Source organism: Helicoverpa zea, chromosome 14, assembly GCF_022581195.2.
Source record: "Helicoverpa zea isolate HzStark_Cry1AcR chromosome 14, ilHelZeax1.1, whole genome shotgun sequence".
Classification (NCBI taxonomy): Eukaryota; Metazoa; Arthropoda; class Insecta; order Lepidoptera; family Noctuidae; genus Helicoverpa; species Helicoverpa zea.
Window position 1 is genome coordinate 5,713,611 of NC_061465.1, and position 15,353 is coordinate 5,728,963.

Genomic DNA, 15,353 nt, shown 5'->3' on the forward strand with positions numbered 1-15,353 from the left:
AACCTGAATAATAAACTTAAATGGACCCTTATTCAGCCTGATACCATACTACACTAGTACTGGTCTCGGAGCCATTTACAAAAATGATTTTCAATGTGAATCCTATTATAATTCTATCCTCACATTTTTGTATGCACCCATTAGACCCAAACTCTACAGTAACAGAACTGCTATAAAATGTGTGAAGGGTCAAAACGACCGCCAATACATCATAAAATTATATGAAAGTCAAGAGCAGGGAAAGTGAGAGGTGAACAGGCCACACTGAAATTTATTGCGGTCTGCTTTCGATACCTATTGTGGAAAGTTGGCTTTATGAGTTTTAAAAATTATTTTCATGAAAATAACACCACTTATCATACCATCGCGGGGTCTCAAATGGCATCCATTTGGACGGCTCGACGCTGGTCACACTATAAGTGCCTAATAAATAATAAATCTTGAGTGGTCGCAACTCGTTGCGAATTTTATTTTGAATTTCGACTGCGGAAAATTCTTTGAAGTTAAAACTCGTCAGTGGATGGGATCTGAAGGCGTTCGGTTAGAAATTTCTGACGTCGTGAAAATCTTCGTTCACGTTACGGCGTCATTTGGACTCGCTCCCCGTGAAATTTGTCGCGGTTCCTGCTACCGAGGAAGTGCGTTATGTACTGGATGCATCCAGCTGCATGTAGAATGGACGCTTAATACCGTCTCGTTGAGTTTGTCGTCGGTATAAACGAGCGAAATAGAAATTTAAAGAGCATCACTGTACAATGTTAGGAAAATTGCGAGTCTTGGAGAATGCAAAGGATTTGGCTTCATCTAGGTACAGAGAAAGCATAGTCTGAACTCCTCGAGAATACCTTTTAATTTAAATTAAATTCGTTTAGAAATTCAATGTAAAACAATTGCTGGTGACAAGTGAATAATTTATCATTGAATAGTGTCGCTTTTATCTGTAACATAAATAAGTTGGGGACCTGTTGGAGATCTGTTGCGTCGCTGGCTGTTGTCCAAGGCTCATGTCGGGATCAGCTCGAGTGGGGTGGGTCTTTAGATAATAGCTCGCATTTCGTTGCATCGCATGTGGAGAGTGCGCTCCGAGATACCCGTGTTGCCCATGTAATGGAAATCGTCGCATAAAATAGTCGCGTCTCGTTGTTTATTTTACACTTGTCTGCGTTAGAATAGAGATTTTGTTCTCTAGATGTTTGCTGATAGCGTCGCAAAATGTAAGAGCTTGAGCGCTGTTTAAATGTTTATATTAATTAAAACTGTATTTTGATTCAAAATTAATTGTTATTATCTTATAATTTACAACGATTAAAACGGGCCTATACGATATTTCTTTTACTTTTGTTTTTGTGAGACTACACTAAGATACACGTGGAACTAAGTGAACTTTCACGAATATGTATTAAGTATATAATATTATGCTCATGCATAAAAGAGTAAATAAATAAGTAAAACCACATATATTTCCGGGCAGGATAAACCTACTTTCCTTCACCACGGAGGCCGAGAAAAGGTTTATTCTTACCCACGTTAATTCCCAGGTCAGGTAAAGGTTCACTTTTGTTCATATAACATTTTGTTCCCAGAAGGATTAAGATAACGTATATTTTTATACACGTAAACTTGACCATCGATAGTAATAGGTTAAAAGGGTGTAAACGGTAAGTAGGAGAATATTTGACGCTTTTTCCACCCACTGATTCCCAGTAGCAATTAAGTGTGGGATGTAGTAGGAAGTTGTCATAGATTGTCTCCATTATGGACAGTTAAATGAGTGGGAAGGTGGGTTAAGTTTCAAGTTCCAGTTATGGAGGTAACATCGGTACATTATTTTTTTCTCTTCTAAACTCAACAATATTGTGTTTTAAATTCCAACTGTGAAACTCTCCTCTAAGATAAAGTAGAACATTCACAATAAATACGATTTTTTAAGCTTATTAAAATATGAATTACTCACATATAAGACCCAATCCTTCGGGCTGTGTGCGTTGGTCCCGCAGACATAGAGGCGAGACCCATCGCCCATTGGTTGGATTACTCGAACATGGTTCCGACAGTCGAAGTGCTGAAAAAGATAATATAATTTAATACATTATTTTTTTTATATCTGCGGCGAACACAATGTTATTAGTTATGAAATTAGACTTTGTTTGACTTACTAGATTTTTACACAATTAGTGAAAAATGCATTTAAATTGAAAATTAATTAACGATGTATTGATTTTTTTTACTGAGCTATGGGACACAATCAATCAATCACCAATAATTTCGTCCATAATTTAGCTTACAACTGAAATGAACCGATTTAACGCGACGCCGACAAAACATAAAACCTCCATTGTCAGCACGTTGCAAAAATAAACTGTAATGCAAACAATCGGAACCCATCAATGGTGTGCGATGCGCATACCCTACCTCGGGCAAAATTCATTGGAATAATAGTAATTCGAAAGTACGTGGGTGTGTATGAGTATTCACAGCCTGTGATTATGCAAATTTGCCTTCGACATAAATATTAAACGGGGCATTAATATTCCGGACGACAGAAATGCATTGCTCGCTTTACCGGTTAAAACACTGCTATATTGGTCCATTTCAGTTCATTACAGTTCATTAAAGTTCCATTTTTCAATGATTATTTTTTATTTTTAAAAGTGCTATCCTACTTCTCATAATCTAAAGCTAAATAACAAATGTGAAACTGTAAAAAATCCGTAGACTTATGTAAGCACGTAAAACCGTGGATTAAACTGGCACAAAAGTAATTTGATCTACACGGTACTTTGATATACCTACTCATTGCATCTCCTCACGAGTGTAGGCACCAAATGATATCAAAAAATATGAAACACAATATCATGAAATACTGCATGAAATAACAACAAAGAGCCAAAGTTTTGTATCCTGAAACCAGAATCAAAGTGTTTATTTAACAGCAGATTGGTATGTGGTATCCGCGGTCAGTCGTCAAGCTCGAAACTAATTTTCTCTCCGTCAGAACGAAGGCTCACTGGCGCACGGTTATTCTGATAAATTCCCCAATCGAAACACGGTCGCTGAAGTTCTTTAAAATAAAGTCTTTTGTGTCTTTTAAACTGTTTATTTAATTTATTTTTGTTTCATATTTTAGGCTGTGTAGGATTGTTTTAATAACGTTTGATTTAAAAGTTAAACTTTCATGTTGATCGTATCTATTTGATAAAGCGGTAAATAAATAATTGATGAACGTTTTCGACATTTAAAATTATCGAATACTGATAACATTAAAATATTTACTTAACAAAACAATGGTTTTGTTGAATCAAATAACTCATTTGCGAAATTATGAAATTAATGGTTTATTTTATTATCCACATTTTGTTACAATGTAAATTTGAATATTTACCCTGTCTATCAATGGCTGAATTATTCGATAGACGGAATTATTTCAATACATGTCAGTTGAGATATATTCAATGTCGCTAAACAAAGCCTTACTTAACAGAACACTGGAATAAAAGGTTGTACATAAAGACAGCCACCTAACACAATATATCGCGGCTCTTTGTTCGATTGAGCAGAGTTGATAACGAACCATAATTATATTACTTTCTACACACACAATCAGAAAACGTAGTAAAACTCGATTTGGAATAGGCACGTGTAAGTAGTGCTTTGTTTGTTAATAAAAAGTTTTGCCCGGTTTCTTTGGTTCGGCCCGGCGAGGTAACTTTCCAAGAGATTGTTCTAAAGTAATTATCGGATTAATATACTGTGAGCGCTCAGCCGTCGTACTGACGTGAACACAGAACTGTTTTGCACTCAGAAACAATCAGAATTAAGCACGAGAACAATCAAGCTCGCGTCTAAGTTTCTTTTAACGGCACTTAGCCGGTAGCGCTCGCATAACTCCACTCGGAACTAATGCCTTCGATTGGACCATTTCGTTAATTATTCGCCACTTTGTACGTAAGTAGATTTACGGCGGGCTTTCCTCGCGTTTTTCTACCCAAAAGGTTCTCTTCTTGTTTTTCTATAATGGTTTTTATTAGGAATTTAAGAACGCTGATTTGCATTACCAATGCGGAACATTTTATTGCTTTTGCCACGATACTCGTATACAAAGGTCGTAATAAGTTCTTGGAAATTAAAAGAAATGTATTGTAAGTGGGTTTTGTGAACGTACGCCTGAAAGCTGGTTTGGCATAATTCATTTCTCTTTTCTTTTAAGGATTTTCGTTCTTGGTCAACGTGTTTTTATTGCATTACAAGGCGTACTTTTCGTTTGAAAATGAAAGGAAAAGAGAATTTACACAGCAGCAGACAAAGCACTTTACATTTTTTATTTACTAGAGATATTATATCCGTCATTTTCTAAAATCCCGAGTCTCTGATTTACCTAAACCAGTGAATTTTCCTTAATAGCGTCACAAAGAGCGGTGAAGTTAAAACAACAAGGCGAGCGCCGGCCCGGTGGCCGCCTTGAGGAATTTGCCGACGGCATTTTTCCAGCCTTTTTCGTGTTACGACATCGTATTTAGAGAAAAGAAAACTCGCCGACAGCGAGAAACTTTGATTATAGCCTTCACGAGTGGCCGTTCCATTCGCGATCGAGGTGATAGACTCGGGGATATTTCTTTTTTATAGCCCTCTTTGATACTAATAAAACAAATTTACTTTTTTTACATCGGAAGAGTTGGGAGTGGGTACCATGTGGTCTATTGCTTTTCTTCTCACGCTATTGCAGAAGTTTGACCTTTTATTTACGTGCTTTATGTTGCCGCGATATTTTGTTGTAGTATAGTTGCGAATTTGGTTTTGGCAGGTTTTGCCTCTCCCGCCATTACGGTACACCTTTTAGAGTCACAAAGAGGGTTTACTGTTCGCGGTAAGACTTTATACATTTCGCATGAGACAGCCCATTTCTGGTTGCGGGCTTTATGACTCTCTTATTAGATATAAACGTGTCTGAGTGAACCAACAAAGAGTGATAAATATATACGGCACCAAACGCTACATCGTCGCTACTTTTATTACGAAAACGTATAAATAAAAGTGTGGCTGTCGCGAAAACCGAAAAATTGTAATACAGCTAGAGGGCAAATATAAGAGAAACCACTCAAGCGTAACGGTTCGTGTAGAGTGGGTATTATCGAATTAGTGGATGACGCACCGAGGCAAGTCGCAATAATCGCCGTTCCGATCTTCGAGACAGCCTCCGAGCGCCGAGAAATAAAACAAATATTGCTTTTACGTTGCGATTGTAAATCAAAATTAACGGCCTTAATATAGCGAAGCAGAGCATGGCTGTAAGCCCCCCGCTATGAAATATGCTCGCCGCCCGCCGCTCACAGTTAAAAATGGGATTAACCCTTGATGGAAATAGTGCTAGTTGTAAGTAATTTTGCGAGAAATGTGGAAGTTTGAATCTCATTTGTGTCGGATACTTAGCAGTTAATTTACTTAGCACATAATTAACTTACCTCCGATTTCCCTTTAGATACGCATTGTGCTACGTTGCTGGGCTCCAAATTTATTGAATCTCTCTGAAAACAAAAAGGTACGATTAAACTTTCTGAATTTCTAATGTTCCAGCTTACGTAGGATATAATACATATTTACGATGCCTTATAATTTGGAATTATGTTCTTGAACTGCACTCTAAAAGACAATAACTTTGTACTTAATATTTTATGTTAGAACTTACTTCGCAGTGTGATGCGCTGATGTTATTCATATTCAGCCGATACAACCGATCCCTGAAAAAAACATACCATAAGAAAAGCATAAAAGGAATGTTGTAAAACTCTTTTAACTTGGGCTATTTGAATGGAAAAGTTTAGTCAATTTACTGCGGACTAGAGGGGATACATTACAAAGTTGCGTAAAAGTTACCATAACGTTTATATAGAAGAATCGTTTTATAGCTCAAAATGCTGCTGTATTATTCCCCGAACAAAATTAGTTGTCTTCGTGACACACACGATTGACCTATATCACCTCTTTTTATTGGATCACCAGTATGGTTTGACCCTTCTGTTTCCACTGAAAGTTTATGTGGTGGGCTTCGTTTAGTTAAAACTATGAAGTACCAAGGGTCAAGCCTGACTGGTTGATGGTTAACCGTAGTCAAACAAAGGTACAGTTGATACGGTGGCACACTCGTAAAAATAGCTATTTGATTGTATTGGACCGATTGGTTTTTGTTTTGTGCCGAGAAAATGATAGATACGTGTAGATTTGAATTGAGGGATCAAAATAAATCTAATTTGATTTTTTTTATGGAATAATGTATTTTTTATATTAGATTTAACGCCTTAGGTTTGTATCATAGCGTAGCAGGGCTTATTTCTCTCTATTCTATCCGAGATTCAATTCCCGTGAATTTCTAAAGAATAGCTTGTATTTGTAGAAAAGTAGGTAATTGCACCTTTCGCACCTTTTTTATAAAGTTAAAAAGGGTCCGGATGCTCATTGTAGCTAATTTGCGTGACCTATGCCCAGAGGGACTAAATTGTACCTGTGTTTTTTTACTTTAAAGGTCAAACCTGTTACGTTTACGCATGGTGTACATTTTAGTGCTTTTTTTGTATGTGATTTGTTTGTTTAAAGATAATTTACTACTGAGGCTTTTAATCATAAGATCTTAACACACAAAATGACAAACGCACTTATACATAATATTACTTGGGATTAGAAAAAAACTAAAATGTATACTTACATAGCGCCCACATAGAGGGCATCCCTTTTAGAGTCCACGAAGAAGGTTCGGTAGTACAACGTGCCACACGAGAATTCGCGAACATGATCTGAAAAGATAGAAAATTAACGTAAGTATATGAAGTGGCAGGATATTTTAGTAGTTTGTTTGTAAGAAAATAAATATGAATTTTATTATTTTAAAATAAATCGTAGACTTTAAGATTTTAAGTTATAATGAATACCTACATTCATTATAACTTAAAACTTATAGAAAACAGTTTACAATTATAGATTTTTTGGAAATGACTTTTCTTTAACGAAACTTATATTTCAATCATTTTATTCGAAGAAAACCTTAGCTATTCACCTATACGTAACAATATATTTCTTCGTAAATTAATAAAAATGTGCTGAACAATTTCGGTATTCACTCGTCACAATGTACCTGTAATTTGAATGAAACCAGTGAGCAAGAAAAATCAAGCGCAAATACCTTTTCATATTAGTTACATTTAATAAAAAGTCTTATAAGAACACGCTTAAGTAATATTTTTAAACACAAAGAACATCAAAGGGCTATTGAAAAGAGGTCGCGTGTTTACAGATACATCTCGACTATTTGAGATACCTAACATCAAAGGTATATATTGTTGACGGGATTTTTTCCACGTAACTTAAAATATATTTTGAATAATGTGATTTATGACACGTTTCTAATCATGTTTAATTTATTTGTAGTTTTTTTGTGTCCTTACTATAAAACACGCAATTTGAAAAAAAATGGACGCGTTAAAGTTGGCGTCACTTATTTTCGAAAAACACACTTTTGAATGTACTAGCATAGTTTATACTGCCGCGACGCTCTGCCATCTTACTAACTGACATAATATTTTCAGCCGTGCTTTTCACGAGCTGTTTTAAACGAAACTCTTGTCAATACGTAGAACGTTTCTAAAAACTGACATGTCAGTGAAAATCGTTTGGTAGAAAACTTCCGTGTGTTCAAGTATTTTCACCGGGAGGTGTACGTTATACGTCCATGACTTCCTAGAATATATTTTTCACGAAGTCAGCTGTCCTGTCTACTCGGCTATGCAAGTTTTGATCCCCGAACGAACATCGTCGATGGAGCTCGTGTTGTGTTTATTTCGAAATTTTTCACTACACTACCAGTAGCGAATATGAAAACGTAATATACATTGTGGCGTGCGTAGGTAATTATATTATAGAATATTAGATAAAAGAAAGAGTGACAGAATTATTATTAAGGACAAGCACGAGATACTAATACAAAATTCTATTATCCAGACACTCGCAAATACAATACTGAACAAAAAAATATCAAGACAGCCTAGCATACCTTTTAACAAAACCCGATACGCAATTTGAGCATATAGAAACACAAACTGATGTCTACAGAATAATGTAAGTGAAGCTATAAAGACTTGACATTACGTAGATCCGTCGAAATGTAGTTTGAATTGGAAAGGCGACATCGTAGGGAATCGGCAGGTGCGAGAGAATTCAGGAATCAGTATTGCTTGCAGACGAGACGCCGCTGGGACACCATTTGGGTCCTGTTGTTACAGAAATTTGCATATGCTGTGAGATGTAAGTCACCCGTCTGACATTTATTGTTATTTAGTTGACTGCGGATACTGGAATGGTTGACTGAATATTTTTAATTAAAATTGCGTACGATTGGTAAACCATGACAATGACAAACAAGAGAAAATCAAAAGCCATGACTTAAATCAACGTTACTTGTTATCGATTGAATACCGTCTTAAACAGCCAATCTTACAATATTCCCACAAATTAAAAAAAAATCTTCAATCTAAAACAAAGAATATCTTAACATAGTGCTTCCAAGTAATCTTGCACTAGAAACATGACCAATAAAGACGGAGTCAGCTGACTGAACTGGATGCACGTACAGAAATGGTTATAATGGCAGTCTGAACATCTTATAAATGTATTCGTTTTTATAGCCACGTAATACCAGACGTTTCAAGAATATCATCGCCCATTAAATGTAGTTACACTTGCTGTTGGTTTTAAGTTTATGGTGTCGTAATTTTTTATAATATTGAGTGCTAATATTTAAGTTCGATTCTTGAGTTGTCAACGCTGTTTATCCACATTCTATTTGAGTATTTTCTCATATAATCTAGACACACGGTATAGTGTGTCCGCCAAGTTCGAGCAAAAAAAGCGACACACCGGCCGTGGGTTATATTACACGAACCATTTCGGGCCAAATTCGAACACCCTATAACTCAAAATCTATTTTATTTACGCATATCAAATTTCAAGTATCTGTTGAGACCCCCTCACTTATCTAAAATACAAAATTTCATTAATATACCTATTGTAGGTCTTGAGATATTGACGTCAGAAAATCGCTATTTTTACTATACACTCACTGACTGACTGACTGACTGACTGACTCACTCATCAAAAACCTAGACCACTTCCAATGGTCGTATTGACTTGAAATTTGGCATGGAGGTAGGTCTTTATGTCAAGGTAAAGGGAAAAATCTGAAAATGGTCAAGTGTGAGTCGGTTTTAAAATAATGAAGGTGTTTTATACCCCTAAGGAACTAAAACGAACTAAATTTATCTATATTTATATAATATATCTTCGAATAGTCGTACCGATCTGAAATTCGTTACAAAGGTTTGTATTTAGTCAAAGTAAAGTAAAAATCTGAAAACGGCCAAGTGTGAGTCACTTTCGAAAATAACGAATGTGTAACTTTGATCCACAAACATAATATATGATAACATGTCATGTCAGTCAGTTGGTAAATCTAGTTCATTTCTTTGTAAGATGCGTGCATATTAAAAAATCTGAAAGATAGTATAAATGAGTCATTTCCTTAACTAACTTAGTCATATGAAAAAAATAAACTAAACAACCTTACAGAAATAAATGAAATCCCACCCAAAACAAAAATGTGAAAGACTGCCAAGTTCGATAATATGGGAACGCTTCGCCTATAAAAGAAGTGAGATCTGAATAAGTACCAAGTTCCATACACATACCTCAGTTAAAAATAGTTACTTTTTAATGATGTTACTTGGCAAGTTTTAATAGAAAATTAAATACTTGATTCATTGCATTTAGTAGGTTTATAACAAGGTGTGTGAAAACTTGCCAAGTAGCATCATTAAAAAGTAACTATTTTTAACTGAGGTATGTGTATGGAACTTGGTACTTATTCAGATCTCACTTCTTTTATAGGCGAAGCGTTCCCATATTATCGAACTTGGCAGTCTTTCACATTTTTGTTTTGGGTGTCCTGATCTCACATGTCTTGATTCTCACCCTTGGTGTAAAAGAAAAAGAATATCCAGATACATTTCATCACAAAGACTGCGAGCATAAACTACGGGGACCTAAAACGTTACCCTGAGGAACTCCACTAAAAGTTTATTGTCATCCTACGTAGGATCGACTGATGAAAAATGCACTGGCTTTGAATATGTGATTCTTATAGGAGACGCAATGAAAGATAGGACGACAACCGCTGTAGAGGTATGAAATATGTAGAGTTTAGTGTCGAACCGAGAATATTCACGTACAGCCGGAGTTTCAGCGAAGAGATGATCTACACGTTAGCTCACGAAGTCTGTGCTAGTTTGTACAATGTATTATGTTTGTTCAAGATTTTATGTTTTTATTTTAGATCGTTGTAAGGGTTTAAAGATTTTGATACTTGAAAAATGTATCAAAGTTTAAACATGGCTTGCGTCTAGTAACTTTTTAAAGTCTAGAAGAGTTATTGGTATTTAATTGCCCATTTAACTTAACCATCAATATTGAGGTCACTGAAAATCAACGATTTATTAGAGCAATTACAATAACTAGTCGAGGTCGCGGGTAATAAGCAAAACTATAATTAGTGCGGGCCTCACCGTATCAAGATCTTGGTGAGCTAAAACCGACACGCGACTTGTTTGAACGGCAACACGACAACAAACCCAGATCTGATAATAAGAACCAGCCTTTTGTTACTACTAGATTATTTTTTTCTTTAATTAGAGGTTTATTTAATAATACGATATGCTAAATAGTTACTACATTCCTTAATCTTTAGTTATGAGTTTATGAGCTTATCGAAGTGGAATTAAAATAAGCACGCTTTAGAATTTTATGGTCGGTCTTTCTTGAAGCTTATTGTTTGGTTTTCCTTAATTTTTTATTACAATGATTAGGTTTACGAATTTTACGACTGTCGAAATGGTTAGGAAATAATTAAAATGAAATCGCTCATACCTAAGCTTAATAATGGTTAGTTTTTATTGCACATAAAAATCTTTTAAAAATCACTTTAATTATATTGTGCTAACGTTCCTATTTAATATAACAAACCACTATTTGAAAAGCAGTAAAATTTTAATAATTTCCTATTTAGGATTTCTGCGGTTTCGTAGTCTGAACGCGACTTCATAGTGGTAATTGTTTTATCGCATGAGCACCGTTACATTGGTCAGGTGAGGGCGACCGCGGGGGTGAGGCGCGGCGCGGGGAGGGCTGCGACATGCTCCCTCACAGCTGGAACTCTTAGGAAGAAAGTTATAATAAACCCGCGCACGTTTCAAAGATCCTATCACACGACGTTATTTTGGTCAAGGGTAGTTTGAGCAAACAACATGCTTTGTATTTTATGGATACTGTAATTTGTATGGGAAAACACCCCCGTTTTCATTGTATTTAGGCTACTGATACAGTTTAATGTCCTTTATGAACAGGTTTGAAACAATAGAGATAACATTTAGTTCAACATCATAACATACCCGATTTCAATGTTTCGTTATTTGCTTGTTTTCCATAACAATATTCCGTACATTTACAATCAATCAAAACAAATAGCTTGTAAATAACTCATACATCAGTGGTATTAAATCGTGACAATACGTAATAGGGCAGACTTTCGTACGGTAAGCAAAGCGTTCGCCATCGTTTCATTTGATGGATTACATGGCGATTACGGTCGACAGGAAATCCGCGTATTTTTCATTTGGCAATTGTACGGTCTGATATCAAAATATCGTTATACACGGCACCGATTAGATTAACGGCACACAATTGGCTTACATGGAAACTTTGGCCCATTAGCTTTCTGTTATACCTATTCCGTGGATTGGATTAATTCAGAACGCGCCCCGCGGGTGTTTGTTTCGTGTCGTTATCGCTCCTGTCTTTAACAATAACGTGAGCACTTTGTTTGTTTAATATTTTGACATGTTGAATTAAACGATTATTAATGTATGTTTGTTGATACCCGATACGATTACTTGGAAAAATAATATCATATTATGAAAAGGAGTAAACAAAACACTTGTTATATTTTCCAGACAAAACACCTTAATATGATTTGCGAGAATTTTTCGTGCTAACTAAATGGTACTAAGCCCCATGTACAGGGGGAACTAAATGAACTTGCTTAAGATATGATATTTCAGTCACGATCATAGTGGAATACTCCGTTACTGGCGTCGGCAAGTCGAAGTAAGTTAATAGAGTTAATCGCGACACGTGTATAGATAATGTGCCGAATGAATTTTGGATACACGATGTATATAGCAAAGAGAGGGAGAGACAGAAATTAATATGAATGTATAGGTAAGTATATTAGAGTAAACCGCGTGCGTTTATCAGCTTGATTATTGTTTAGGCAGGTTTATTCTCAAAGAGGTTAAGGTAAGAGGTAAGCTTTGATTAGATTTAGTAAAAAAAATCTAGGATTCTAATTCTATTTCATTTTGGTAACATTGGGACAAAAGGTCGTTTAAAAATACAAATTAAAATGTGGCTTGTGTCTGAACAAAATTGTTCAAAGGCATAATTTCAAAAATAACTAGCACAACAACCCTTATCTTTTTAATTAGTTTGATAAAAGTATTATGAAATTAGTTTTACAAATTAAAAAGGCTGTTTATATTACAATCAGTTGTTATAAACTAAAACAATAATGTGTACATACAAAAAAAAATGCTTGGTTTTTTTGACACGTGCGTTTTGAATAACAAAATGATACAGACTACATTAATGATTCTGAAACATTCACAACTATGGAAACCTGTTTTTTCAGTCTTCTATTTTATATATGAGTTAACGAAGACGCTGCAAAAATATAAAACCGAGCCATAACCAACTTTTAATATCGACTACATAAAGCAGGCCATCTTGCCACGCCACTAGCTAGTTTATCCCTTAAAATTTTTAATACGTTATTAAAGTTGAAAATGTATTTAAAATATTAATAACAGTAAACCAACGATGGAGGTCGACAGGGCTGGACTCAGTGGCTATTAAAAGAGTGTCATAAAGTTCGTCCAGTTATCTAGCAGGAGTCGTAATAAAGTATTAACGGGACTTCATTTCGTCTCATCTCTACTTACGAACTTATTTTTGTGAAACAGTCTCAATTTTTTCTTTTGTTTATTTTGCCTGTAGGTACCTTTGTATTACAAGTCGTTGTATTGTAAGTCGTTTAATATTTAAATTTGTTGTTAGCTCGCGATTAAATCAAAGATTAAAAGTAATGAGTTGAGTTATCAAGTTTTTATGACAGCGATTGCCTTTTTTGTTGCGTTTACAAGATAAGCGACATGAATGACAATGAGGTCACGTACTTATAACCCATTTAGCTTTAGACAGAATATTGTACAGTTAATGTAACACTGAGAAGCTTTTAGAATTAGGTAAAGTATATAAACCATTTTTGTGGTTATGGGAAATAATTGTAATGTAAGTTACATAAAATAAACTATCTTGAAAATAAAGCTAAATATTCATAGTAGAAAATATTTATCTTTCAGTAAAATTCGAGCAACAGACCTCATCACATTCTGTTTTATAGCCCCATCCGTTGATTAACAGAAAACACGTAGCATCTAAAAGAGATGCCATCTACAAAATCCTTTACTACAGAAATCTTTTTGTTGAAAAAGGTTCGGAACTTTCGAAACAGGAAAACGACGCAAAATTGTTTTCTAAAAAAGCTAACAATATCGTAAACATTCACCGACTATGTTAGGGAAAACTTTAGTAGTTTAAAAGCGAGCATTATACGCTTTTCGCTTCAAGTATCAAAGTTGTGTGCTGTCGTCACATCGAATTTATACAAAAAGAAGTTGAAAATGATGAAAAACCTACGAGCTCACATTGTTCAATAAAATAAAGGCTTTAAAATTTTTAGAAGGAGGAAAAATTCTGTCATTGTAATCCTTTTACCTTTCGTCGTAGACACGAAAAGGCTCTCCCGATGGTGCGGACTAATTCCGAATGCACCTCCAATCGTAAAAGAAGTCGTAAAGAAGCGAGTCTCCCCTCGAACCGATGCACGGGAATCAGGGAAAAATAGTTGATTTCTTATTGGCTTCCACCCAGACTCAGATTGAAAATTCGCCATAAAGACATTGGGACACGCCTGGCCGGATTAAAGGGGGAAACTAATAAAGAAAACTTTTGCGACACCGTATTTTTACCAAACGCGCACCTAAAACTTCTCAGCCTTTATTAGGTTCGCGTTGGTAATTTAGAAAACGCTCTGCGGTGTTACTGGCGCTTTTTCCTAAAACTGCGATAAAACGGATATCTAGTTTCTATTATAGCTTTGTGGAGTTGATTAAGATTTTTTTTCAATCTACACGAATTTAATATAAGCTTTTATTTCAAAAGAAAACTTATTCACTCTCAGGAACGGACATTTAAAAATGCATTTTAACGTTAGCCGAGTTTTAGCGCATGTATGCATATATCAGATAGCTTTCAGAGTCTGATAAAAATGAATTCGCAGTTGAGAGCAGCAAAAATTATGAAATGCGGCGGCGCGACGACACATAGGATGAAAGTAGTGACACCAGAGACGAGATAATAAAGACAAAACACGGCAATAAACATGTTCTGAAAACATGTCAGCACTTCGAATAGGAAACAAGATAATGTGTTTTTCATTTACATAAATTATCACACGGCGAAACAGCGTCTATTCGAAGCGGGAGACGCTAACCACCTTCCAGGGATGCTTATTTACGCAACGCGTCGGGATCACCCATTGGGATTAATTTACTTGAGGCTTTTAAGGATAAATGAAACCAGCTTCAACTGGAGTAAATTTAATTGTCTTTAATAAAAACTGCCGAGGAGCAAGTCATACTAAAATATACGAAGCATTTAGCTCATTGTGCAATGAAAAAATACGTCAGCTTCAGGGGGAAAGTAGTAAATTTGGCCATGGCGCTGTAGGTACATAATTTCACACACGCCTCGACTCATCGTTTGGCGAAATATTAAGGTGTATAAAATTTTATTACTAACATTACCCCCTTACCCTGTTCTCCGTATAAACATTTTGTGTCGCGTCTCCCCCTCGAGCCGAGCGCGGTGCAACTTTCGCCTTTGCCTTACTTCCCTCTAATGCCACATTTGTGTCTTAATAACGAATGGTATTATGTTACGAACGTTCGTATTGTTTGATTTTCAATCTCTTGAGATTGCAGATTTCCTTTGCTCCGCTAATGGCCCGTGTCGGAGAAATGGAACATTTGAAACACTATATCCGAGGCTGGAGTTTTATTGCGTATTATTTAAACTGCTTATTGATTATTGAGCTCGTGAAACGTTGAATCCGATTCATTTTTAATATCGCCCTGCTTTGT

General features: G+C 35.6%; 1 protein-coding gene across 2 annotated transcripts in view; it reads right to left on the bottom strand.

Annotated features, from left to right (window-relative positions):
* Positions 1-15,353, bottom strand: part of LOC124636704 (semaphorin-2A) — a 183,139-nt gene that overhangs the window by 46,462 nt on the left and 121,324 nt on the right. For both annotated transcript variants that reach the window (XM_047172868.1, XM_047172867.1), the window contains exons 3-6: positions 6,698-6,785; positions 5,684-5,735; positions 5,460-5,522; positions 1,955-2,062 (exon numbers count right to left, since the gene is read on the bottom strand). In XM_047172868.1, the coding sequence (XP_047028824.1) occupies positions 1,955-2,062; positions 5,460-5,522; positions 5,684-5,735; positions 6,698-6,785 (311 nt within the window). The remainder of the gene's footprint in view (positions 1-1,954; positions 2,063-5,459; positions 5,523-5,683; positions 5,736-6,697; positions 6,786-15,353) is intronic.